Raw genomic sequence first — 26625 nt, forward strand, 5'->3', positions numbered from 1 at the left:
ATGCCAGAGGACAGAAAATGCATTTAACCAATATTTCTGCAATGTCATTTTTCTTATGCAAATGTATTGCCAGAAAGGTGTTGTCGCAACAATGTGTTGCAGCAAAACTTTTGCGGCAACATCTTTCTGGCAATATTGCCGCAGCATATGAAAAACGCTACTGCAGCAACATTGCCGCAATGTATTGCCAGAAAGGTGTTGTTGCGGCAACATCTTTCTGGCAATATTGCCGCAATCTCATTTGCATACGAAAAACGCTACTGCAGCAACATTGCCGCAATGTATTGCCAGAAAGGTGTCGTCGCAACAATATGTTGCGGCAAAACTTTTGCGGCAACATCTTTCTGGCAATATTGCCGCAATCTCATTTGCATACGAAAAACGCTACTGCAGCAACATTGCGGCAATGTGTTGCCAGAATGTTGCTGCAGTATTGCTGCAATAATGCCAGAATGTGTTGCCAGAAGGTCAATATTTTGGTAAGGGAAGTTTATTCCAACTAAATTGACCATCTATTTGCTATTCAAGGGTTTAATATCAACGCCGCTCTTCTACAATGTAACTGATTGTAAATCTTTGGCTATAGAAGAGTGTCATGTGGCATATTTATGTATTTGAATGCTTATGCAAGGATATGAATTCCCTGCGATTTACACATTTGAAATTGATTCCATTGCAGTGTATCAAATCTACATTTATTTATTTCATATTCTTAATAAATACTGGTGTGCAACCAGTTCTCACCGAGTACCATTTCTCACCAGTGCTTTGAAACGTCAGCACATATGAAATAATATAATGAAAATTGATGTAACAATGCACCGGCGAGATATGGTACTTGATGGGAACTGGTTGCACACCAGTACTCACTAATGTTGCTTTGAACTTCTCTGCTTGAAATTAGTCATTGATATTTTGATTCTATAACCATGATGAAGTCAGACTGAGGACAGTAAACAACAATTTTTGAAGGAAATTTATTGAATAATTCAGAATCAAACAAGATCAATAAAACAGAAAGATTACAAGATAAGATACCAAATACTGAAATGTAGACACAAATTTATTTGCTTTATTATCCTGTTTTTATCCTGCCCTAGCTCATGCATAGTCAAGTTTTAAAAATTGTGTTAAGAAAAACAAAGATTTGTGTTCTGGGTAAATTACTATAGAAGTAGGTATTTACTGGGTCAACAAATGGAAAAACAATTTGATATGCGTAACACATCTGCTTTCAAATTTATAGAAACTTTTAACCTCATTGTAGTATCACAGGCGAGAAGCAGTGTTTATAGAACAGATCTATGTGAAATTTAGTTACAATACAAACTCCAATCTTGTACCGTATATATACTACATGTATTACTTTCAAATTTTGCCATTATAATTCTATAAGTAAAAGTAAAATCAAAGTCAATTATTTCTTATGAGTTACAATGATTAATAAAATTTCTTGTAATACATCTTTCAGGTTTGCATGATAATTATATAATGGGAGAGGCTGCATCAGCTGCATCTGCAAACCCCCAGTTTTCACAGCTTAAAGTGACAGGTAAGGAAAGCCAAGGGCTGATTAATTATGTTAAGGATTCAACTTCAAATGCACTTGCATAGATTTGAATTCTGGGAAGAAATTAGACAGTCCACATTAGAGAAATTTGAACAAGTTTCTATGAAACTGTTCAGTTTTTTTGGTCATTCTGTGCACATCATTGTCGCTAAACATCTGCAGCAATGGTTAAGTTAGGCTGAATGTTTACATGTACACGTAACTCTCTCCCAACCAGATGGGAGAGGGTCATATCATATACATTGCCGAAGGGGGTCCAAGGGATACTGAGGATAAGATTACAATTTAAGGCAGCCACATTTTTTTGGATATTATTCATTAAAGATTACTTTGAGAGCAATTTTATGTACAATAGCTGTTAAATGTAAATCCAAATAAGGGAGGATGCACTTTTATGGTTGTATGGTTTTATTTTTTGTTCTGTATTTTTGCTACTGCCACCATATGATATAAACCAGTCATAATTAGGGTCTTCTGTTTCCAACGGAAGACCCTATTGTTTTAGTTAGGTTTCTTTTTCTCTATTTTTCACTATTATTAAGGTCTTCCATTTCCAGCGGAAGACCTTATTGTTTTTCTCAGGTTTCTTTTTCCCTATTATTATTTTTTTTTTCTTACAAATTTTGTGCATGCCATTTCTCAGCAACGGCTAATTTGTTTTTTATGAAACTTTCAGATCTAATAGGTATTGATCTGAACCTTGTTGCAAATTGATTTCATTGATGACATCACTTCCGTTTTTGATATATCGTCGATTTTATGATTTTTATAGGGGTATTTTGTCGGTGGAACTCCTCTTTAACTATTGCAGATATAAACTTGAAATTTTCAGGGTTGGTAGGCAAAAGACTGATGTTGTGCATGAAGGTCTTAAATCATTTTTATTTTGAAAAGCCTTGAAGCTCGCCTGGACCCAAAAATTGAGATTAAAAAAAGTCATGATTTTTGGTGGTTTTCTTTGTTTATCTCTTTTTTGAGAAATATTTTATTAAGACGTGTAATGTAAAATAAGTAATATTGTAATAATTAACAAGGGCTTTCATGTAAAATCAAAAAATAGGGGCTGGCCCCTAACACCAGGGTTCCAAAGGGGTCTAAAGTCTTATATCTATAGCTCTTTACTGAGGGATATTTTGTGATAAATTATAGAGGCAAAAATGTTTATCTTACTGTTTATACATACACATACAATATAATGATTTCCCCATGTATGACGTAATTAGGGATTTTTAGGGGTCAGAAGTTCAAAACTTTTATCATTTATATCTGGTAAAGGAAACATATTTTGAAAAGCAGTATAGAAGAAAAGATGCTCAAAATGCTGTACTCAACAATATTCAACCCTTAAAATTTCGTTAAATGGCCCCGATAAGGAGATAAGGGGTCGGCCCTTAAAATCTTCTTTTAATTATCAGATATCTCAAGAATGGTAACGAATTTGTAAGCACTTGTTGAACAAGGTGTGTGTAGTTTTAAGTGACCTTTCATTTAATACCAACAAAACGGGGCTGGCCCCTATAATCAAGGACCCAAACAGGTGTAAAGTATTTTAGTTATAGCTCTTTACTGAGGGGTATTTTGCAATATGTTAGAGAAGCAAAAATGTTTATCTTACTGTTATGTACCCATGCAATATAATGAATTTCTCATGAATTACACAGTGTTTTTAAGGGGTCAAAAGTCCAAAACTTTGATCACCTATATCTCAAAAAGGAAAAATATTTTGAAATGCAGTATTAAAGAAAAGATGCTCAAAATGGTGTACTTAAAAACATACAACCTTCAAATTTGGCTCAGCGGCCCAAATGAGGAGATAAGGGACCGGCCCCTAAAACGTTTTTTTCTCAGATATCTCAAGAACGGTGACAAATTTCTAAACACTTGAACAAACATCTTACACCTGAAACAAAATAGTATCTGGACCTAATATAATGTAGACCCTGTTTTTCTATTTTAAAACATGTTTAGCTGTTAAATAGCAAATTCAAGATCGAACATATATCTCAAATTCTAAAATCAGACGGAAGACCTCCTCGTTGCTCGCAACGAGATCGTGTCTAGTTATTATTCTTTTTTTTCTTAACATTTTTCTTAAAACTCAAATATCTCGAATACGCTACAACGGATTTTTATGAAATTTTCACAAATAATACAAAATATCAAGGTCTTTTATCACGTGTATTTTTGTTGATGATGTCACTTCCGTCGGCCTTTATGTTCGTTTTTAAGGTGTCGAGCTAATGCTCGGCAGCCTTCTAGCGATCGTCTGGATTGGCAATCGTCCAAAAATTCATGTGCTGCACCGCCTTTTAAATGCGCATAAGAAATAAGTTCCTAAAAGTATTAAACGTATTACAAGATTTTTTTCCCATTTATTCAACTAAATTGTGTACAAAAAACCCAACTTTGCCTCCCTGGTGATTGACAACTCATTGCATAAGAATAAATTTGCTTAATCAAGAAATGGCGGATGAATACAATCAGGCCTAAGTGTAAAGATTCACTAGATATTATTTTAGTTTATCGCTTACATTTTAAGTGGAGACCGTGCCCGATAGAAATAACATTTTAGATGTAAATTTATTTGTTATCGGGCACGGTCTCCAAAGTAAATGTAAGCGATAAACGTATCTAGTAATTTCGTTGCAAAAAATAAACTCGATAATGCAGTTAGTTTGGTCGAGCATTTTAGATAGCACATGTTGTGGATTTGTTTGTAAACAGCCATACCATAGGGAATCTTGTTTCAAACGGGAATTGAAGTAAATAAATGTATGTTTTATTATTATAATTAGGGACACACTGTTAATGTATTCAAATTATGAACCTGTGAAAGTTGTTCAAAGACTGTTTGAAGCAGAAAGAAACAAATTATTTTTGAACTTTGAAATTTCTTCGATTTTTGCAATTATGATGAGTTATTGTATTAAAAAAGCACCACTACCTATTTTATAAGAAAATATACTGATTTTTGTTTTTAAAGCAGCAGAAAACATAATTCATTTACTTTCTATTCTAAGTCTAATATCATTTGATATGACTATTAGTACAGAAATTCAAATTATTGGTATCATTCTATATAAAAGAAAAAAATGTCAGCTCGACGCCTTTGTGGCCGTTCCGGCCTTTGATTCTTTTTTTTTTAAATGATTTTTTTCTCCCTTTTTCTCAATAACGATTAAAGATGGAAAATTGAAATTTTCAGGAATAATATATTTTTGAATTTTTAGTGCCGATCAGGTAATACAAAGATCGTCCGTCACTTCCGGTCTGCACAAACAGCATGTCCAGGGGTTTAAACTAACTTGAATTTTTTGCTAGCCATGTGGGCTACTAAACTTCGTCATTCCAGGGGCCCACATCAAAATTTAGTTGCCCACACTTTTAATGCCATTGTACATATATATTCATTCATATTGAATTTCGATTTTTGTTAAAATTTTTAAACACTTCATTTTCTAAAATTCATAACTCAAGTCTTCTGAATCAACCTCAAGTCTTCTTGTTCCTTTACATCTGTATTGGTTAATCCATCTCCTATTAAAATAAGAACCTTTTCTTTTGATTGGCTGATACAGCCATAAATGGAAATATTATAACAATGCCAAAATCAGTTAGACGTTTTGAAAGTTATGTTCCTGGATACACTTGATCATCAAGACGTTTAGGCTTCACAGTGAAGATAGGTAAAGATAAGTGTCTGAGTAATCAACCTAAATGAAAATACGACATTCGGACAAATTTGGAAAAAAGATGTGTTGGCAATCAGGAATTGTTTAATTGCCATGTGGACCCCTGGAATTTCATTTACAAATCGCCCACACGAAAACTTGGTTGCAGATGGCTAGTGGGCGACTGTTAATTTCAAACCCTGATGTCTAGTTGGACATTATGTTTTATTCAATTAACACTTAAAGACCAATCACGAAAAATAAAGCTCCACTTTGGTCTCACTTTAAATAATATTCAGACTGTTGATATTTTCACTTGAGGATGGGTTGGCATTGTCAATGTTATTTACTTTATACAGTGCATGTACATGTACTACCTGCAACAACATTTAACTTTCATAACTGAAAATTAAATGATATGATCATTAAATCCTTGAAACTAATTAGACTTTTTAGACTGTCTGATAAAAAAGAAACTTAATGAAGAAAACAGAAACTAACCAAATGTTATGTGCAGAATAGCATCATAGATCGCTAGATAAGTTCTGTATTGTATTTTCTTTGATTCTAGGTATTACTTTTAATTTCAAGTTGATATATATATTTTATGTGCTGTCAAAGACTAATTCAGGTCAAAGTTTAAGGTTGGTCGCTACACTTTGAAATAATTTCTCAAATCAGCAGAAAATTACTTGAACACAATAGATATAGCATGATGGATGAGAAATATACAACTCAAGTAAACAAATCCTCACCAATCATCGCAACTTCTCTGGCTTTTTACGGCAGAGCTTGGAAAAACACCGCTAATATTGTATAACATAGGCGTCAATGACGACCCCCCCCCCCTTTTTTTTTTATAAATCTTGATATAAATACAACACATTTTACGATCTGTTCGGATGTGGGCTAGACTTTATTTAAGTCAATGGTATATCCTAAATTATACCACAGAAGAGACATAATCGGCTGTCTAGCCGATTCTTAAATTGATGGAAAACGGCTCCATTTTGTATAAAAATTTTACATCCGGTCATATTAATACATTTGAGGTATTTTTCCAAGCTCTGCCAAAAAGGACCCAGAAGTTGCAATTGCAATCCACACTTTACAAAAGTTATGTCCATCGGCCGCCATCTTTGGGGGAGAACCCATAGATTTCTCACAGAAGCTACATTAAAATTTGTTATCTGAGGATCAGAAGATGCAAATTGAGGGGCTATTTTTATTAATGACAAGTGTGTCGCATCATTTTGGTTGAATCGGTTGTAAGCTTTCATGTTGAATGACAGATTGGGAGACAGAGAGGATCACAAAATAATTTTACTGATGAGTTTTAAGCAAAAATTCCACCTGATGTGTTAGTTTGAAATAAATCAAAAATGGTGGCAATGGGTACCTTGTGTTAAAGTAGTTATATTGTATTTATTTTTATTACAAGAAAAATGTATGTCTGGTGCCTGTGATTTTCATCTGGGTATATTTATAACTACCAACTAAGTATGGCTGCAGTGCACAGGATTATGTAGCATGAAAAAGGTGTTAAAAAATTCGATAGAATGAGATACACGATTTACTAAAACAAGAAAAAGAAAGAAGAGTGACAGTTTTTAAAATATTTTTTTTTCCAGGAATTCCTGGTATAAAGTGGGGTTGTGTATTATACAAAACTACTAGTAGGTTTTTTATTCATCATATTAATAGGATATTGCATTGCAGATGGTTTAGTTTGAGTAGTTGAGGCTTAAAAACCCTGATGTGATAAATGCACCTTGTTTAGAAAAATACAGTCAATTAGTGAATTACACTATAGTCAACACATCCTCATTTATAATTCAAATTTTGAATATGGACTGGCAAATTAGACTTTGGGCCTATTTGCCCAAAGGGCTATTGAAACTAAGTAATCTTTAACATTGTAAAGTAATTTCAAGCGCTTCAGGCTATTGATTCCTGGACATATCATTTGTGTAGATATCATAAAATTTTCATTCCTTGTGCTCTACATGTTAAGTACATCAATACTATACTGATTCAGAAGTTGTTAAATCATTAATATTAAAGATTTGTTTATGGAAGAATATCCAGCTTCAAAGATATGTAATAATTTTAGAAGTATAATGTTTAACATATAAACTACCGGTAGGTCTAAGTTAAGTCGAGTCCAGACCTAGAATGTGGTGCACATAGTTAATACATATATATGTGTATTAGGTAAATATTTATGCTACTGTATAATCTATTTACATATTCGAAATGATTTTCTGTAAGAAATTGATTACCCCTTGTGTGTCAAGTTAGTTTTTGCCCTCTAAATCATGTTTTATGCTCAGCAGTGGTGGCATGGATCATTATAGCCAAAATAAATCAATAAATGCTATAATTCTGTTGGGTTCGTCCCCTTATGTCAGTCGATCAACTAGCAAAAAAAAAAGAAGAAAGAAAAAATGTCAGTAAGGTAGCTACAAGGAAGTACATCTGCATATTGTGTAACATACACTGCAATGGGTCAATGCATTTTTATGGTCCTTTTTCTTCTATTGATAAATCAAGGAAGAGAAGTGAAATGATATTTCCTGAGAAACATTATATTTATAGACTTGTTTAACATGCTTTTTAGGACATAATTTAATAGCAGGCTGACAGGGGGTGTTTGTACATTAAATGATAGAATTATATTCCCTATTTAGAATTCATGCTTCATGAAGATATTTATTTGATGGAAGAAGAAATTCAATCATTGAGCAGTCTTTCTTATAATAATAAAAGCCTAAAGTTTTGAATATATGGATGGTACAAATTTTGTAAATAACAAGTTGGGTGTTTACTGATAGATTATTATTATGCCTTATTCTAGATTTTCAACTCTGTAACTTTTATGGTTTAAAGGGACAGGTTATGAAACCTAAAAGCACTTTAATAACATCTTATTAATGCCATGAATTTCATAACACCAGGTGAAAATGAAACGAAATCATGTCATAGGAGTTGAAAGATATCTACAGCTGATAAGAACTCCATCGTTGTATCTTTTTATTAATATGATAATTTGACCTTTATTATAGATTCACTGCAAATATTAAACTTTCCATATCCTCTGTTACTTGAAGTATTCAAATTTTCATTGTTATCTAGTATACCATTGTACATTTCTCGAAACGAAAACAAAAGAAATTGTTTTTGGCTGAAAATTATTTTTTTAATTGAGTATTCCTATTTTGTTGTTCACACTGAGAAATATGTATATCAGAGAGATCAAATACTAGTAGAAGAAGTAAAATTGAAATCTCCCAGATTTAGAAGACATGACACTGATTGTTTTTCCTTGTTTGTTTTTCAAATCATCAATGCGGGTACTGTAAACCACTTATATTTGTGACAGTTTACCAGTATTAAAATTGTTTGTAGCAGATAACTTTACTGCTTGGTTGTAAAAAAAAAAGGGGGGGGGGGGTTTATGATTTTTAGGAAAGTTTTGTAGGCTGAAAAAATTGGTTTGCAATATTTACACCCTTGCTCTGAAGGAGAGGGGAGATACTGTTTTACCCATGTGTGTGTTTGTCTGTCCCGAACAAAATTTTCTTTCCCCTTTTTATCATCAACTATTCATTTTGGGTCCTGGAAATTTTGATATTCTTTGTTTCTAAGGCATGCCATATTGTAGGATCTTTTTCTTTACCAATTGGATGTCAACTTCCTGTTAATGTCGATTTTCAGCCAGGGTTTTTTTACCCTAAATTTTTAAACAAATTTTAAACAAAGATTTCTCAGCAACTATTCATTGCAGATGCTTGATTTTTTAGTACACTTGCTATTTGGTGGGATCTATTTTTGTATCAATCAGAGGTCAACTTCCTGTTAAATTTTACACATCAGAGCAGCTGTACTAGTGAGCATTTGGCTCACAGATATCTTGTTTCAAAGTAGTTGTATGAGTCAGTACCAGTATATTAAGATTTTATAAGAGCCTGATGGATGATCATTGCCATTTCAAGACCTAATATTCCAATGTCCTTGACAAAAATAAATTTATTTAAAAATACTGGAAATATGGTATTTGAATTGAAAAGTATTCAAAGTGAAAAGTTTTTTACTGGATTAGACTAGATTTACTGGTAATTTAATGCACTCCATAACTACATGTACCATATTTTTTGTCAATTCATTTATAGTCATTAAACTAGGTGTTGACATTGTGACTTGAATTAAATGCAGAATTTTGCATTTGATTTAAACAGTGAATTAGTGTATGTTCATTTATTCATTTCTAATTCTCTTCCAGTCAACTCGGCCAAGATCACAGGTAGTGGTGGTGTTTTTTCCTCTAAACCGGACCCTTTCGTCGAAATCTGCGTCGATAGTCAGCCGTCAAGAAAGACTGATGCCCAGAAAAAGACGACAAATCCAAAATGGGATGATGATTTCACTTTGTAAGTCAAATAATAGCTCATGCTCTGACACGTACAGAGCATGAAGTAAAATGAAGAAAACTAAATGTATTTTATTTCATTTCATGGTTATTGAAATTGGATATGATGTATTGAATTTTACTTTAAAAAGTGATATGTTCTAGAGAGCTGATGAAAAACTGAAAAATCAATTAGAAATTTAATACAAGTACCATGGACTAAATGTACATAGCCGTGATATTGTTTGGCTTGTGAATTTTCAGGTTGGTCACCCCCTACTCCCGACTAGATGTGAGGGTACAGAGTCAGAACACCATCAGGGCCCCCACCCTGCTGGGTCAGAGCTCTATTGAGCTGTACAATATTCTGCTGGAAAACCAGGGAAAATGTAAGAATCCACCTCACAATTTGACAAAGTATATAAAATATACTATATACAGGGTGGTGGGGTTTTTTTTTCACGGTTACCGGTACTTTTACATTTAAATTTGTGTTGATTGGGGAGGGGGTAGGGGAAAAGTCACTTGCTTTAAGTTTAAATGTTGAGGTAATTTGATAATTTCCATTGTAGTTTTAATTTAAAAATTTATCATATGTACTAACTAGGGATAATAAAACTGCCACATGAAATATTAGGTTCAAAATCAATATGATAAGAATAATTCACTGATGAGCTCAGTTGTTTCATTTTGATTTGCATAATTTCATTAATTTTTGATAGTAAATGACCTGACCAAGTCTTTTGAAATCAAACTGGATGCCAAAGGGAAAACTGGAGAAGTCAGTCTCAGTTTTAATGGAATGGATGTGAATATGACACGGTTTCCAAAGAGAAACGAAAGAAGGCAGACCAATGGTAAGTGGATTGTGCAACGTTTTAGTCAATGTACCGTAGAAATGTAACCAGGGAGAGGCACAGAATTGTATTGTTTTGCAGATGATATTTTGTTTTTTTAATGATGATTGGAAAATTTATTTCTCATTTCATCTGGAAGCTTGTGTTAGTTATGACATTGAATAATTGAGTACATTGTGTATAGATCGTGTACAGACCCTGCTAAGTCAATGCCTTTGATTAATTTACTCCTGGGGTTTACCATGTGTATGTTTACTCATAGTTACATCACAGGCTGCACATGGAACTTCAGCATTACTGTGTTTACAGAGAAAAAAATTAGTCTGTTTATATACATGTTATAAACTGAGTTTATATTAATGAGTATCTATATTTACAAAATTTGAAATTACCGTACAGTAACCCATCCCCACAGAACAAAAGTTCAAAAAGCACGATTTCTTTGATCTTTTTAATGATTACAAAGTCAGGATAATGTGTGTGAAATATCTGTCACGTATATTTTGATATTTGATATACAAAGAATTTAAATCCCCCAATTTGAAATCTTCTGTGGTTAAATAGTTTGTGATACGTGCTAAATGTGTCAATCACTGAACAATGGAAGAATATGATTGGTATCGTCCAGGAGGCTATTTAGGAAAGAAATCGTGACAGGTTTTTTTTTATCATAAAGAAAACAATTTCTTACACGAAGGACTAACTATAATTACTGTGCCTGATTTTAGCTAGTCGTAATGACAAGAAAAGTAGAGGTGAGAAGAGCAAGCTGCAGTATCTGATAATCAATGTGTAGAATGGCTTTATCTTCCAGTATCCAGTTACAGAATAATGACTCTCTCTCTCTGTTTGCCTGCATTTTCTTCCTTTATATATCTGATGCTGCTGTTCTTACAACTATGCATCTTGTAATCAAGATAACCAACCAATTAGCAGTGATATTGACTTAATTGAATTTGATTACATGGCTCTCCAGTTTTGGGGATGGTATTAATGTAAGATTAAAGAGATATTGAAGCAGGTTGTGAATCCCACACATATCTCTGTACATATTGACTTGTGTTATCTCTTCATTGTCTTCAGGTAAATCAAATGAAAACAAGTGGTGGATGGAAATTATCAGTATGTTGACATACAGATTAAAAAAAAAAGCTCTTTTGAAGAGTTTACAATCTGCTAGTCATCAGTCCTAGATTTGATTTTTTTTTTTTAAATCATAATACTCTTTGTAACAATGGTTGTATATTTAAACAATGTGTGAAAAAGCCATACTACATTTGGGAGGGGGGGGGGGTGCATATTGCAAAGGATTCATGAGAATAATAAAGATGAATATCATACCCTGCCAGGTCACATCCAATGTATTGGGAAGTACAGTATACATTGAGAAATAGTGTGTACTTTCTTACGGTACATATAATTGTAATCATAAGGCATGGTTTTACAAGCCTTTTTCTGTGATTGCTCATTTTGCTTCTGGCATGATATAAGAATAAGCAGAATGTCATATTAATTTTGCAACATAACAGACCTTATTTATGTAATGAATGTTTTTGAGAAAGATGTTAAAATATTTGGATCAACATGACTTTTTATTTTTGCATGAAATGCTGACAGTAATAACTGCAATACACTAGAGATAACTTATTATAATTGCTTGTTTTGATTAAAATTTCAACAAGCTCAAAGAAAATTACAACAGATAGTCTACAAAATATATCAAAACTTTTAAAACTGTAATTTAGAGGTAACAAATGGAATTTATTATTTTTTATTGATTGTAAAAAGTAATTGTTAAGATTTTAAAAGAAACAATGGTTTATTGCATTGATGCTGTTAACCACATTACATATATCATCTGTTCTAATGCATTTGAATGTTCTGTATTCTGTAGGACAAGTGCCTAACAATTCCAATGCATCGGGCTCCAGGAATCGCAGGGCCCCTCCAGTTCCTCCCGCCCCCAAGAGAACCACCCAATCAGGAGGGTCGGCCAGCGCCATTGGGGCCACTGCTTCTGCTGCAGCAAGTAAGTAAACCAGCTGTGGACATCATAGGACCTAATGTTGTTGTGATAGAATGCTGCAAAGATGCAGCTTACTGAAAGAATGTGATTAGAAATGAGTTGGCCGTTGTTTGGTGAAGACATGTTGCAAAGTTTATCTACTGCAACAGCCTGTTGAAAGAATGTGATCAGAAAGGAGATATGAGTTTCAGCAAACCAATGTTGACATTAATCCTTGGCTGATATGTGGTGTTTAAAGTGTACAGAGATTCCATTGTTTTTTCATATTATTTAGGTTCTTCAGGTACAACAACTCCAGTGGCACAACAGAATGGGACAGTACCCGCCACCAATGGAACGGGAGGAGCCACCCATTCAGACGAGTCTGATGGACAGACGGGGCCAGCGGGTCACCCCACACAGGCCCAGCAAAATCAGTCCAACAGCACTGAGCCCCTCCCAGCAGGGTATGGACAGTTGTCACGCTCTGTAATTTCATGTTAAATAAGAAATTAATGGGGGCATTGTAACAATTTATTTATTTTTCCGTTTTAATGTTTCAGTAAAGTATTGCGAACAGTTAACCAAAATTTGAGTGTCAGTCGAGTTGAGTTATATATATAGGAGATACAGAGCTCACAATTTTTTGTTATGTAAGCAAAGCTAAGGACATTTTTGTTTTTGGACATTTTGAATGTTGAAAAGAAAAATTCTGGGTTTTACCATTTAGGTTTAAAGTGATTGTAACAAACACTATGAGTTGTTTAATTATTTATGTTCAAAACAAATTAGCAGATAGAAAATTTAGCTTGAAAAAGAATGTTTACCTGTGTATTGAATCAATGTAAACAAAAACATTGCACAAGCCTATTGTGTTCTTAACAAAGAATTGTGAGCTCTGTATCTTGCATTTAACTCTATGACTGACTCTTAAATTTGGTTGATCATTAAAAATACATTACTATAGCACTGTAAGCAATAAAAATAGAAAAATAAATTTTGACCATGACCCTTTTACCATAGTTTAAAGCTGACATGAATTCATAAAAGTATTTGGTCGCCGTATTAGTTTTGATCGCTCCTCTACTGTCACTGGGGTATATATACCGGTTGATAAAGTTACGGTCGGTTGCTTTTTGATCGAGGCATTCAGGTTGCACGGACTTCTGAATGCATGAACTTCACAATGTAGTAAAATGTTTGTAATAAATAAGAAAGGAATCAACTATCAATAAAATACAAAATATATTTATTCTTTGAAAGATTTTCCAAGGTATCCGTAATATTTTGCACATAGAGTGCTGCCTTACTTCGCATGCACATCGAACACGTGTGTCGTTCATACAGAATGCATAACGTCTGCATCATTTTTAAAACCCCAGCGGCAGTACATCCAACACTGTAGCTAAATGATAGTCAATCCAAGAAAGTAACAACGTAACATCGTTTCCATTCGTTCCTACAAACACGCTCCGTTTCTAAAAATCCATGCGATCATTGACATTGCTCGATCTGCCACAGTGTGTAGTTTGCGCATGTGCGATGTTATATTATACACAAGAAAACGGTCTACACTTATCGAGGATTTTTGAAGTATCTGTGGCTGGATTTCAGTCTGCTTGTTTCGTCATTCATTGGATATGCCTTGCCAGTGAAGTGGTTGTCATATTATTTTTGTTCCAGACGTATTTCTACACGTCTTTTCGTCCAAGGTAATGTGTTTGGGTGAATGAAATACCTGAATGCGGTGAAGCATGAATAGTGCTCTCGGCCTTATATAGGGGGTGTGTAGCGATGAGCAGAACAATGGAAATCGACAACTAATATGGCGGTAGTCGGAGATAAAAGGGAAATAATGCGTATTTATGAATTCATGTCAGCTTTAATGTTAAAGAAGAGGTGCACAAGATATTAATCTGAAATAGACAATTATCGCACATTATAGAAAGTTATCACACATTATAACTGTAGTTTAATGTTAAATAGGAAAGTCGTGCAGAAAACAGAAAAATACGTTGAATAACTGTGAATTAATTTTAAAAAAAGTAGTACAGATAATAATCTTTAAACGACAGTTATCAAGTGCACTTAAACAGTGTAGTGTATGGAAATCTATATCAATATGACGTTTTAGGAAAAGCTAAGGATCTTACGTTAAGCTATGTCTGGAGGCATTTTTAACAAATGAAATAAGGTTAATACATCTCAAATGTAAAGGCTATCATCCGGTATGTGTTACTTCTAATCTTATTTTACTTAAAATCATATGTCAAATTTTTAATCTTACCATTTTGCCACTATATGGTTTCAGTGCTCCCAACAACACATGCCATTTCCTTAGTACATGTACTGGAAAACACCAACACGCTACACCACTGAACTTGATTTACGAAAATGTACTGGTGCACAATGTACACATTTTTGGAAAATCAAGCATAACCCATTGTAACTGTAGTTTAGGAGTCTGGATGATCAACAAATTAACCATTAGATCTGCCTGAAATTAAGATATGACTTGTATAGCTACCGGTATATAGTATTATGTAGTAAAGAAAAATTTCCTATATTTTTATTTAGAGCTCTACTTCTAAGGGAGATCAATGCAGCTTTAAAATGCCCACAACCATCAGGTCCTCTATAATGTTAAAAAAGAAAGTAGTGCTGAAGACAGGTCTTCAATAAAAAGTTTTCACACATTGTAACTGTAGTTTAATGATAAAAAAAATCATAAGTGCAGAGAAAGTAATCTTTGATAGACAGTTATCAGAGATAGTAAATATGCATGTATAGTTTAATGTTAAATTGAAAGTATTGCAGAGAAGAGAGCATTCTGTAATAGACTGTTGTCACACATTGTATATGAAGCTTAATGTTAAAAAGAAAGGAGTGCAGGGAAAAGACCAGAATCTCTAGAAAGGGCCTTTTTTACTGACAGTGTATACACTGTAACTGTTATTTAATGTATAAAAGAAAAAAGAGTTTGAGGAATCTTGAAAATGTTCCCCTTTTCATTTTTCTGTATTTACTTTTAGTTGGGAGATGAGAACTGATGCCCATGGTCGTTCTTACTATGTTGATCACAACACTCGAACTACAACTTGGGAGAGACCCCAACCTCTTCCTCCAGGGTTAGTTTCAAAACAAGAAGGGAAAAAAAATATATATTTGTATTTTGATACATTGAGATATTGCACTAATTCGGAAAACATAATTAATTTGCCCTCTCCCTTATAAAAAAAATGCTGATTTTGCCAATTATCCATCTGTTTGTGTATAATTTTATAGCTGGGAGAGGCGAGTGGACCCGCGAGGCCGTGTTTACTATGTGGATCACAACACCCGCACCACGACCTGGCAGAGACCCAACACTGACATGTTAAACAACTACAGCGCGTGGCAGGACCACCGCAACAACCGCAACATTCAGCTGGAGCACCTACAGAACCGGTTTCTGTTCCCCAATCCACAACAGGTCACTCCAGATAATGACCCTCTGGGCTCTCTACCGGAAGGATGGGGTAATTGCTTCAATTCTCCTGCAAACCACACACCTCTATTCAACCTCAGATTGTTTACTGTGGAATCATTAGAATTCAATGGGTCCAATTTTTGGGTGGATTGTCAATTATTCAGTGGTCCTTGGGGACATTGTTTTGTGACTTTGCTTGTATGATTAATGAATTGATGTTACGTTTTGTTGAGAAATTAATTCCTGGATGAAGGAGGCCCACAAAGTTCACGAAATTAAGTCACCATTAATTATAATGATTCCACGTAATTTGATAATCTCAAAAATTAAATACCAGGTATTTTTTGTTAAGATTCCTACACACAATTTCAACAACCTACACATAGTTTCAACTTTCAACTAAGTAATTCAACAACATGTTCTGTTTTATAAGAGATGAGCTGCGTAACATTTTTGTCCATATGCTTGTAGAGAAACGTATAGATCCCAATGGGCGTGTGTACTTTGTCAACCACAAAAACAGAACAACACAGTGGGAAGATCCTAGGACACAAGGGTAAGTCTAATGATGTCACTTCTTTCATTGAATGAAAAATCCATCACTTGGATTGTGACTTTCGTTCTTTGACAATGTACTGTAAACCAAGTACAGGAATATCTGGGTCATTTTGTATTCCTAAAAGGCAATGATCCACTACAATTGTTTATTCCATGTGGAAATAAATACTGGTCCATGCTAATGAAAATGCATGAGCTAAATCATCTAATTAATCTGAAATAGTACAGAACCAGTTTAAAAATACACAATTTGAATTGAAATACCAGTTTGAATAACAATTGTGTAATATTGACGTGTTTCCTCTTTTTTGCCTGAGAAATAACTTTTATACAGTATGTTAGAGTTTAAAAATTGGTTTGCTATATTTATAAGTACATGTTCATTCATTCCTATACACTTATTGCAAATAAATTTTAACTTGAATGTTATAAAGCCTCAATTAAAACACATTTGTCTTTGTTAACTATCACATACACGGATCATTTATCACATGAGGTTTTGATACTTTGGTAAGATATTCATGAAAGAAAAAATCCCAAGGATTTACCCTTTGAAACGTCCCCTCTAATATGTCAGCTAGGTTTCAATACACGGCTACAAATAAAAAGTCTACCAAGAATCAGAGATTTTCCATTGCAAAAAAGATGAAAGTACCTGGATGATAATGTTGAAAAATTGTGCGTGGGTACTTCTAATTGGAGAAAAGATACACATGTAAATATTCCCCATTATAAATCTCCGTAAGAAAACGGATTTTGTTCATGTGAATTTTTCCAAGTGAAAAATGATAATGTGTCAATGAAAATATATTGGAAATTTTCCCTTTCATCTATTTCAATAGCACTTTTCTTATTGTCATGTATATAAATTTTCATTAAGAATCGCCCAAATGTGTGGCATAAAAATCTTGGGACAGACTTTAACTCTATATAATTCCATTTTATTTTATGTTTTTGAGACGACAGATTCTATTAGTAACATCATTTCAAAATCCATTTGACGTAATTCAAATGTATTATTTAACATTTATCACATGGGTGCTATCCACTGCATTTCTGTGTTACTGTACATTTTATTGATGGAGTGATTCCAAATCTTGTCCCCACAGAATTGTCCAGGAGGACCCCCTGCCTGAGGGGTGGGAGATGAGGTATACAGCCGACGGTGTCCGGTACTTTGTAGACCACAACACAAAGACCACAACATTCCAGGACCCGCGGGGCGGCCAGGGCAAAGGGTGAGGACTCTCATATTAAAAACAAATAGGGCTCTCACACTGCAGAGCTACATGGGTATAACACAGCAAACTATAACACAGACAGTGCTCTTACGATGTAGACAATGAAACATGATAAACATACACATACATAAGGGAAAGATATCTGTCAGTGCATTGGAACGTTACACATTTTTATAGCATATAACATTGCAAAAGGGGAAGATTTCTCTGTATATAACAACGTTAAAGAAGGAAGCAATATATGTATCTTGCAAAAAAGCAGTAAGTCAGATTTAGAGCTGCAAATCAAACCATCATGAATTTCAATTGACGAGGTAAGTTTTATGAAGGTTCAATAAAAGGCATTGTCGCAACCATGGCGAAAATGTACAACACACTAGCACATGGGCCACTGGCTATGAGTGCATAATGTTGACAAATATTTCTAAACCAACTGAAATGTAGACCAATGGAGCAAAGGCCTTGGTTATTTATTTTGATGCACAAACATACTTTCACAATTCAAACAAGTTGAATTGATGTGACAGCTACATTACACATGATGTACAAGTGAAGCAGTTTATGTACAACTAAAGCAGTTTGTATGAGAGCGAGCAGCCATTGTTAGGAGAAAGGTATGGTATATGCAGACTCCTGGCTGTGGCTTGAGATGATAGTAATGTTTTTAAAAAAATTAAAAATTAATTAGACATTGTGGTTTATTAAAATTTGTGGGAATTGATTTTTGTTGATTTACCGAAAGTCAGTCTTTCAAGGATACATAAAAATGTTGCTCTTGATATATTGAAAGTGAGTCATGTTTACAATGAAATCCACAAAAATTGATTTTATAAAACATGACATATTACAAAGTACACCAACATTCAGTGTGAAATATAATGCATTGAGTAATGCATGGAGAAATACTTTAATTTCCCTAACAAATGGAACACGAGGCGAAAGACAAACGCCTGACCATTGCGAGCCATGTCATTTACCATTTGAGGGTTTATCATAGAATTTAAAGCTACATCATAGAATTTCAAGATACATTTCTAGTTATATTTCTATTAAATAAATTTATGTTTTCAAATAAAAGTAGGTACACAAACAGTTTCCTTTTGTGATGAAATTTTAAATGATTTTAAATGAAATGAAATGATTACCAGGGACGTTTATATGTCTCTGCTATTACCCCAATAAATAGTGTTTAAACTGTCCTGAGCCAAGATTGTTTTATTATTATATAAAATATAATTACCTGGATTTGTAAATACAACATACACATACCAGATAGATTTTAAAAGAAATATTGTTATCATAATCCATGTTAATCAGTTCCACAGTGACAAATATGTACATTTACAATGTACCAAACACATACAACATGTTTTTAAAATACACATGCAGATTCTCTAAAATGTCTTCAAACAGATTTCGTTTTTCAAAAGCAAAATATAAATCATTCCCAAATGATGTTTTTAATATATGTCAGCTTGGACATCAAGGGCTGATCAGGCAGTGTTTTTGTTTTTATTTTGGATATGTCTACAAGTTGACACTCATTTCCTTCATTTTGACACATATTTATGTGTTATGTGTGTTGTGAACTGTTCCATTTCTAAAATTATCTTTTGGTTTTGAATAATTTTTTTCAAGAGTAATGTGAATTTTACACAACAAATCTAGCCACCAATTAATTCATGCTATATTCATGTTATGAAACTACCAGGATGTTCAAGGTTTGTGTATATGGGTCTAAACTTGAATGTGTACATGCATTTTACTATTCATATATCTACGTTCTTTTGTCTGTACCTTGAGCAGAGTTGGAGATTGTTAAAACGAATGAAACCGAGTATCAATTCACTCGTTGATGGCAAAATTTAGAAATCTCATACAAAGTCGAAAAATTTTGGTACAAATTGACAAAATTTGATACTGTTACGTCAGATACTAAAAAACGAAAAATATATTGGCCCTGCAGCCCCCAGTGAGGATCGAACTCACGACCCCTGGTTTACAAGACCAGTGCTCTAACCACTGAGCTATGGAGGCGTACACACATATACGAGAAACTAATCTGCTTTTAAAACCTCTATATGCTTGTACGCTCTATTGATTAAGTACTGTGTGAATGACTCATAACACAACTATGTCCGTATAGCAACGTGTATCATTACGAACGTCACGAAAGGCCGTATTGAAAACAGGCTTTATGCAGAGAATTGATCTTGCATGGTTACAAAACTATAGATACCTATTTATCTGTAATCTTTGATACAGGTACATGACAGGTAAAAACAAACCTACGTATTATTTAACAACCGTTTATACTAAATTTACCTTCCGTGTTCGTGGGTGCCCCTATAGCTCAGTGGTTAGAGCACTGGTCTCGTAAACCAGGGGTCGTGAGTTCGACTCTCACTGGGGGCAGGTGAGAAACATTTTTTTTTTTCGTTTTTAATTTTTTTTTTCGTGTATCAATATCAATCACATGATTTTTTAATTTGAAAGATATTTATTTTTTTCACAAAGCAAATCAACAAATACTATTATTGGAAATGAGGTGAATGTGTCAAATACAGATGACATAACAGACTAAGTTACATTCAAATTAAAATTGTTTGGTAACATGTACATGTTGGTTCCATGTACAGAACATGATTTATCATTCAATTTTACAATTTTTTTTTAATATTCTAATTTTAGTTCCCCCCCCCCTTTCAGTCCAAGTACAATGCAAATCTAAAATTAAGCATGTAAACAAAAGATTGCAAGTTGAATAATTAGCCCATAACCATAAAAGTTCATTCAGAAATGGTTTAGCTTGATAAAAAATTGATCAATTATTACTGTACCTCCAATACTGTCTTAATTCATCAAGCAGTAAGTAGTATTCATAATGCAAAAAAGGTATAGTTTTTGTATAATCATTTGTACTCAACAGAAGATCTTACTTTTCAGACCAAAAGGAGCCTATGGAGTGCCTTTACAGTATGAGAGAAGTTTCCGATGGAAACTCGGACAGTTCCGATACCTCTGTACCTCCAATGCCCTGCCAGGTCATGTAAAAATCACAGTGTCGAGGGACAATTTGTTTGAAGACTCGTTTCAACAAGTAATGATTCATTTCATATTTTCCAGTATAAAATGCAGATGTTCTGTTTATTAAGTTTTTTTAATTTGAAGCACTGGTACTGTAAGTAATGTGTTGCAGTCAAACTTTAAAATGTTATCTGTAGAGTTTAAAACTTAAAAATATAATGGCCAAAAAAGTAATCTGATAATTTTTACAATAGTGTATTTTAATTTAACCCACATGCAATTGATTTTTACCATTGACAGATTATGAGACTGCAACCCTTTGATTTGCGGCGGAGATTGTACATTATATTCAAGGGAGAAGAGGGTTTAGATTATGGTGGAGTAGCAAGGTAGTTATGATACCAGATTCATTGGTTTATTGTAGTATTAACTGGATACATGACGTCTTGCAGGGTGATTGTATGAATCATCTGGACATTTAGCATGTTTTTAGTATATAGTTAATATATTAATCACTGAATTAGTTATTTAAAGGGTAATGTGTTGTTATGTAACATTATACTGGTAATAAACATACATGTATAAGGATTCAAACAAATATCAATTGAGAAAGAAATAATATAAATGTGCGTAGACATGTACATGTGATAACAGATAATTAAGTTGATAATTTTGAAATGACCACAAATTTGGCTTTGTTTTTAGCACTCTATGGCAATTATTCCCATGACAATACATGTACTTCATTACCTGTACATAATAAAAGACTTTTTGATGTTTTGTGCCTACACATTTGGATAATGTCCTTATGTCTGTGCTTCAGGGAGTGGTTTTTCCACCTGTCTCACGATGTCCTCAATCCCATGTACTGCCTGTTTGAATATGCCAGTACCAGTAACTACTGTCTGCAGATTAACGCAGCCTCGAGCGTCAATCCCGACCACCTCGTGTACTTCCGGTTCATCGGCAGATTCATTGCAATGGTGAGGGCACTGTACTGGACATATCACAGTCAATCTCTCATGTACCGGTACTCTTATTGACTGGGGGCCGAGCAATCTCAAATAAAGTTTTGCTTCCAATATATACATATATCTTGAAAAAGTAAGTTCTGTATGATTTTTAAATAGAGGATATGGAATTTCAGGCACTCTATCATGGAAAGTTCATTGATAGCGGCTTTACCCTGCCCTTCTACAAGAGGATGTTGAGCAAAAAATTGTACTTGAAGGACATAGAAACGATCGATCCTGAATTTTACAACTCCCTTGTGTGGATAAGGTAATTGAAAAGAAACAAATTATAAAAAGACCATGTGGTACTCAGTCAAATAAATTTTGTCAATAATTAGAAGATTATCTCTGAGTTACAGTTTATGCCATGAAATTTATTCAAATTATAATTTTTAAATCAGGGATTTTATATAATGTACAGTGATAGCATGTTTATTTCATGTTTTCTATTTCTTTTTTAACCTTAAATTTTAGATATTACATTTATACTACATTTGTGCAATTTTCTGCTGTATTTATTGAATTGATCTGTAATTTCTTGTTTCTGTACCCATATGTCCTTTCTTCTGCATGGCATTTTATGATTTGTGATTTCAGGGATAACAACATAGAGGAGTGTGGGTTAGAGTTGTTCTTTACCGCAGACTTTGAAGTCCTGGGGAAAGTGGAGCAGCATGATCTGAAAGAGGGGGGCTCTGAAATCAAGGTCACAGAGGAAAACAAGGAGGAATACATCGAGTAAGAGCTTTTCAAAGTCGGAGGTCATTCTCTAAATGTATTGTACATCAAACAATTTTAATTGGCGATGACTTTTTTGGAAGTTTTAATTACCACTGATGAACCTGTTTGTGACGATTAATATTTGCAATAAAGCTTTATGTAAATGAATGAAAGAGACATAGAATGACTGGTTGGTGGAAGTAAGTTTTCACAGGATGATGGCCCTTGCAATTCTTGCTGAATTGTACGTGCACACAAGTAAAAGTTTGTCTACAGAACTTGCATGTAGATTTTTTTTTAAGGTTAATGCGATCAAACAAGGATTTCTGATGTTGTCTTTTTCTTTATAGTTTGATGACTAATTGGAGATTCTCAAGAGGGGTGGAGGAGCAATCAAAGGCTTTCCTGGACGGCTTCAGTGAGGTGGTCCCGCTTCAGTGGCTTCAGTACTTTGATGAGAGGGAGCTGGAGGTATGTACATGTTTATCACCTTATTGTCTTACACCATTGGTTGTCTATTTGTCTCTGATGAAGAAGATATTTTGGGTGCAGGTTGTAGAAATACAGTGTGACAAAGATATTTGATATATGATTTGAATGTAAGGCATGTAGAAGCTGAAATCAGAGATGTAGTTTACAACTGTAATTTTTTTTTCAACAGCTGATGTTGTGTGGTATGCAAGAAATGGATGTGGATGACTGGGAGAGGAACACGATTTACAGGCATTACCAGAGGAACTCCAAACAGGTCATGTGGTTCTGGAAGGTTAGTCTTAACATCAACAGACTTATACATGTACTTATTTTAATAATGCTTTCAATCCTTGTAGGGGATTTTTCCACTGCAAAGTTTCATTATATCTTATGTTTCTTTGCATCTCTCAATCTGACATCAACAAAGGACAAGTAAAAAAAAATACTCAAAAGTTGAAGAAATTTTGATATAATTGTAAATTGTATTTTTACTTCAGTTTGTGAGGGAAATTGACAACGAGAAGAAGATTCGTCTATTACAGTTTGTCACTGGAACTTGTCGACTCCCAGTAGGGGGTTTTGCAGAATTGATGGGTATGTATACATGTACATGAAATTGTATTCAATTTACTTTTCTTCGAGAGAAAAATCTTTAAGCAATATCACCACAAACCTGTAAATTTTAAACAATTAGAAATACTAGTACTACAGTACATTTATAATTAAAAACTACATGTACTGAGTTTTCCACTTGAAAACAGAAACATAATTATGCCTAAGATACATGTAAATGAAGAATGGTTTCTCATTGATTTTCAGGGAGCAATGGTCCACAGAGATTTTGTATAGAAAAAGTGGGCAAGGAAACCTGGCTTCCCAGGAGTCACACCTGCTTCAATAGACTAGACTTACCTCCTTATAGAAGTTATGAACAATTAGTGGAAAAATTAACGATGGCAATTGAAGAGACAGAGGGTTTCGGGCAGGAGTAACAGCAGCTGTTTGTGGGACTTTGTGGCAGAGTCTTTCAGATCAGACCTGGACTGTGTGCCTCGGGTCACATTGATATTGGACTTTATTATGTTCTGTGATCTTTATCCCCCCTTTTCAATTCTATCAACAGAAACAAAACAAGATTCTTTTTAGATGGTTATTTGTTGTGAAAATTTTCATGTTTCTGTTTGGTATTTTCGTTTTTGTTTATATATTCATTTTAAAATGTTTATCAACTTTTTTTTTTGGACTTTATTTGAATCATGATTGTGATGTCTGCAATTAGTTTGATGAAACTTGTGGAATATTTGTGGCTTTGGAAAAAAACTTTTTTCCTGTGAATCGGAATAAGGAAGTATGTGAAATGTACATTATGACTTACGTCAAAGACAAGACATTATTGGGGACAGGAGGGTAAGATGATACAGATGTATAAATTACAAATATTGATATGTGAGGCTCGAGCTTTGCTCAAAGATTTGCCTGGAAACTGTCCTGTCAGCAGTAATGGGAACTTTCCTCTCTGCAGTTACGCTTTTTACATGTATTTGCAAATGGAGCATTTTATAAATGCTCTGCATCGTCTGTGATACGTCAAAAACCATGCAGTTGGTCATTGACTTTGTGTTGCAGATTTTTATTGGGGGGGGGGGGGATAGTTTAGAAGAATTGAGTTAAGTAAATTTACTGAAATAGGCTTCAAATGGATACCATAATTATAAGGGAAAATTCAGTTACAGTTTCACTATAGCTACCAGTATATACATGTATTTATCTTTTTGTATTTTGAGGTACATTTTGAAAAAATTGTAAGTTACGTTTGGTTCAGTATGTTTCTTGTGGGAACAATTTGTCGCAGATGGATTCCCTGGTTAACATGCAGCAGTCTCAAGGCTAGTAAGAAAACAGCATTTTAACTTTCCCAATGTTGTGTGCATGTGGTGTCTGGGTATTTTCTTTAGGCGCTTGACCCCCATTTAGAGCAGGGATTCATTATCTATATAGCAACTCATTCCACATTTTTTTTTCACACAGTCATTCTGTTTCACCAGTTAAGAGATTAATTTGTGAATTATTTTAATTTGTAATGAGTTTTTGTTTTCATAATAAAAGACAAGTTATCTAACCCTGGTACTCGGAAGATAATGCATGGACTCCATTCTCTCTCTATGTATTGCAATGGTTCACAGCTTATCTGAGGATTAAGTGAGGTTTTCATATTATGGAACAGTCAGCTTTGTAAGAATTCACATAGCTAGCGTCTTCCACCACAGAAATTGGCAGAATCCCAAAGACTTACACAGACAATTTGAATTGAAATACTGTAAATCATTGTAAAATTTAATGTATATCATATTCAAAAATTACATATCCTTCTAATAGTCAGAGGCATAGGCCCATGTATCGTTCTAAAACAAGTTTTCTTTTATTAAAAGGCATGTATGTGTTCTGAATGTGTGAAAAATCAATTCTTGTTGCAAATGCATCAGATCTTGTTGTCCCTTGTTGTTATCATTTGTATTGCAATATTGTCTGTTTTCATTGATATAATTGATGTAAAAAAAAAAAAAAGAAAGATTATTTTATATGTATTATTTATTGCAGGCTACTATGTCCATCTATCATGTTATAGAAACACTTGATTATCTTCTCACTCGAATACACTTCTGTTTATATAGACACAAGAATAGTCCATCTTGTTGTTGGTCGTGGTGTATTTGAGAATATGGTTATACTGCGAGTATTGATGTTATTATCATGCATATACAGAAATATAAGTAATCCTTTTAATTCGGCGTGTGTTTGCTTCCCTTTGATTTAATTACCAACAATTTGACCTTCTTATAGTATACTTTATATTGTTTTTATGATTAAAAAAAAAGATTGTTGAAATAAAATGATGCAGAGATTGTATCTATCTGTAATTTGATGGTTATTTAGTCAGGAAATATTTTAACAGGAAATCTCCATGTTTTTCTTGATTGTGGTGAGAAAGGGCTACCTAATAAAGTGTAGTAGGAAAGGAGGAATGAGTACGAAAACATATGGCTGGACCGGGAATCAAACCGGGGACCCTTGTAACTCTAGTCAGGAGCTCTACCACTGAGCTACCCAGGCCGATATCCACGGTACATGTAGCCCCAACTACTACATTCCTCCCTCCTTAAATAGTCTTCGACCCTGAAGACACAACACAAGTTCACCTTGTCAGGACTTATTATTTACATATATATGCCTGAACAAGGAAGGCCACGGCACCATCTGTAGTAGGAAAGGAGGAATGAGTATATTAATACAACGAAAACATATGGCTGGACCGGGAATCGAACCCGGGACCCCTGCAACTCTAGTCAGGAGCTCTACCACTGAGCTACCCAGGCCGATATCCACGGTCCATGTAGCTCCAACTACTACAAAAGAAAAGCAAAATGTTTTATTACCCCTAGCTTCATCAAAGGATCAATAAGAAGGCTTACTGCTTGTAAGAGCAAGGTGGGTGTACAATTATCTTGCATTTCGACTTACCATAATCATGTACACAACTGAAGTTTCTTGGGGATTATATTCTATGGTTTCCAGTAAAAGTGGTTGGGGCAGGTTAGGCTGAATGATCAGTGA

General features: G+C 34.1%; 1 protein-coding gene and 2 non-coding genes across 5 annotated transcripts in view; 2 read left to right on the forward strand and 1 right to left on the reverse strand.

Annotated features, from left to right (window-relative positions):
- The window catches only part of LOC128190675 (NEDD4-like E3 ubiquitin-protein ligase WWP1), a 29038-nt gene extending 3118 nt beyond the window's left edge, over positions 1-25920 (forward strand). Inside the window, exons 2-21 of one of the 3 annotated variants that reach the window (XM_052862804.1) lie at positions 1472-1552; positions 9524-9671; positions 9914-10038; positions 10372-10506; positions 11235-11261; positions 12401-12535; positions 12807-12978; positions 15544-15639; positions 15797-16029; positions 16452-16536; positions 17648-17776; positions 20726-20879; positions 21107-21195; positions 21630-21789; positions 21954-22087; positions 22417-22557; positions 22890-23010; positions 23201-23305; positions 23511-23607; positions 23833-25920. In XM_052862804.1, coding sequence (XP_052718764.1) covers positions 1472-1552; positions 9524-9671; positions 9914-10038; positions 10372-10506; positions 11235-11261; positions 12401-12535; positions 12807-12978; positions 15544-15639; positions 15797-16029; positions 16452-16536; positions 17648-17776; positions 20726-20879; positions 21107-21195; positions 21630-21789; positions 21954-22087; positions 22417-22557; positions 22890-23010; positions 23201-23305; positions 23511-23607; positions 23833-24005 — 2540 coding nt within the window. In that variant the 3' untranslated portion in view covers positions 24006-25920. The remainder of the gene's footprint in view (positions 1-1471; positions 1553-9523; positions 9672-9913; positions 10039-10371; positions 10507-11234; positions 11262-12400; positions 12536-12806; positions 12979-15543; positions 15640-15796; positions 16030-16451; positions 16537-17647; positions 17777-20725; positions 20880-21106; positions 21196-21629; positions 21790-21953; positions 22088-22416; positions 22558-22889; positions 23011-23200; positions 23306-23510; positions 23608-23832) is intronic. The other 2 variants (XM_052862805.1, XM_052862806.1) reach the window with 2 other exon arrangements.
- On the reverse strand, positions 19744-19816 carry Trnat-ugu (transfer RNA threonine (anticodon UGU)). Its single transcript has one exon. It is a non-coding gene; the product is annotated as a tRNA-Thr (tRNA).
- On the forward strand, positions 20122-20194 carry Trnat-cgu (transfer RNA threonine (anticodon CGU)). Its single transcript has one exon. It is a non-coding gene; the product is annotated as a tRNA-Thr (tRNA).
- Positions 25921-26625: the final 705 nt, after the last annotated feature.

Source organism: Crassostrea angulata, chromosome 6 (assembly GCF_025612915.1).
Source record: "Crassostrea angulata isolate pt1a10 chromosome 6, ASM2561291v2, whole genome shotgun sequence".
Lineage (NCBI taxonomy): Eukaryota > Metazoa > Mollusca > Bivalvia > Ostreida > Ostreidae > Magallana > Magallana angulata.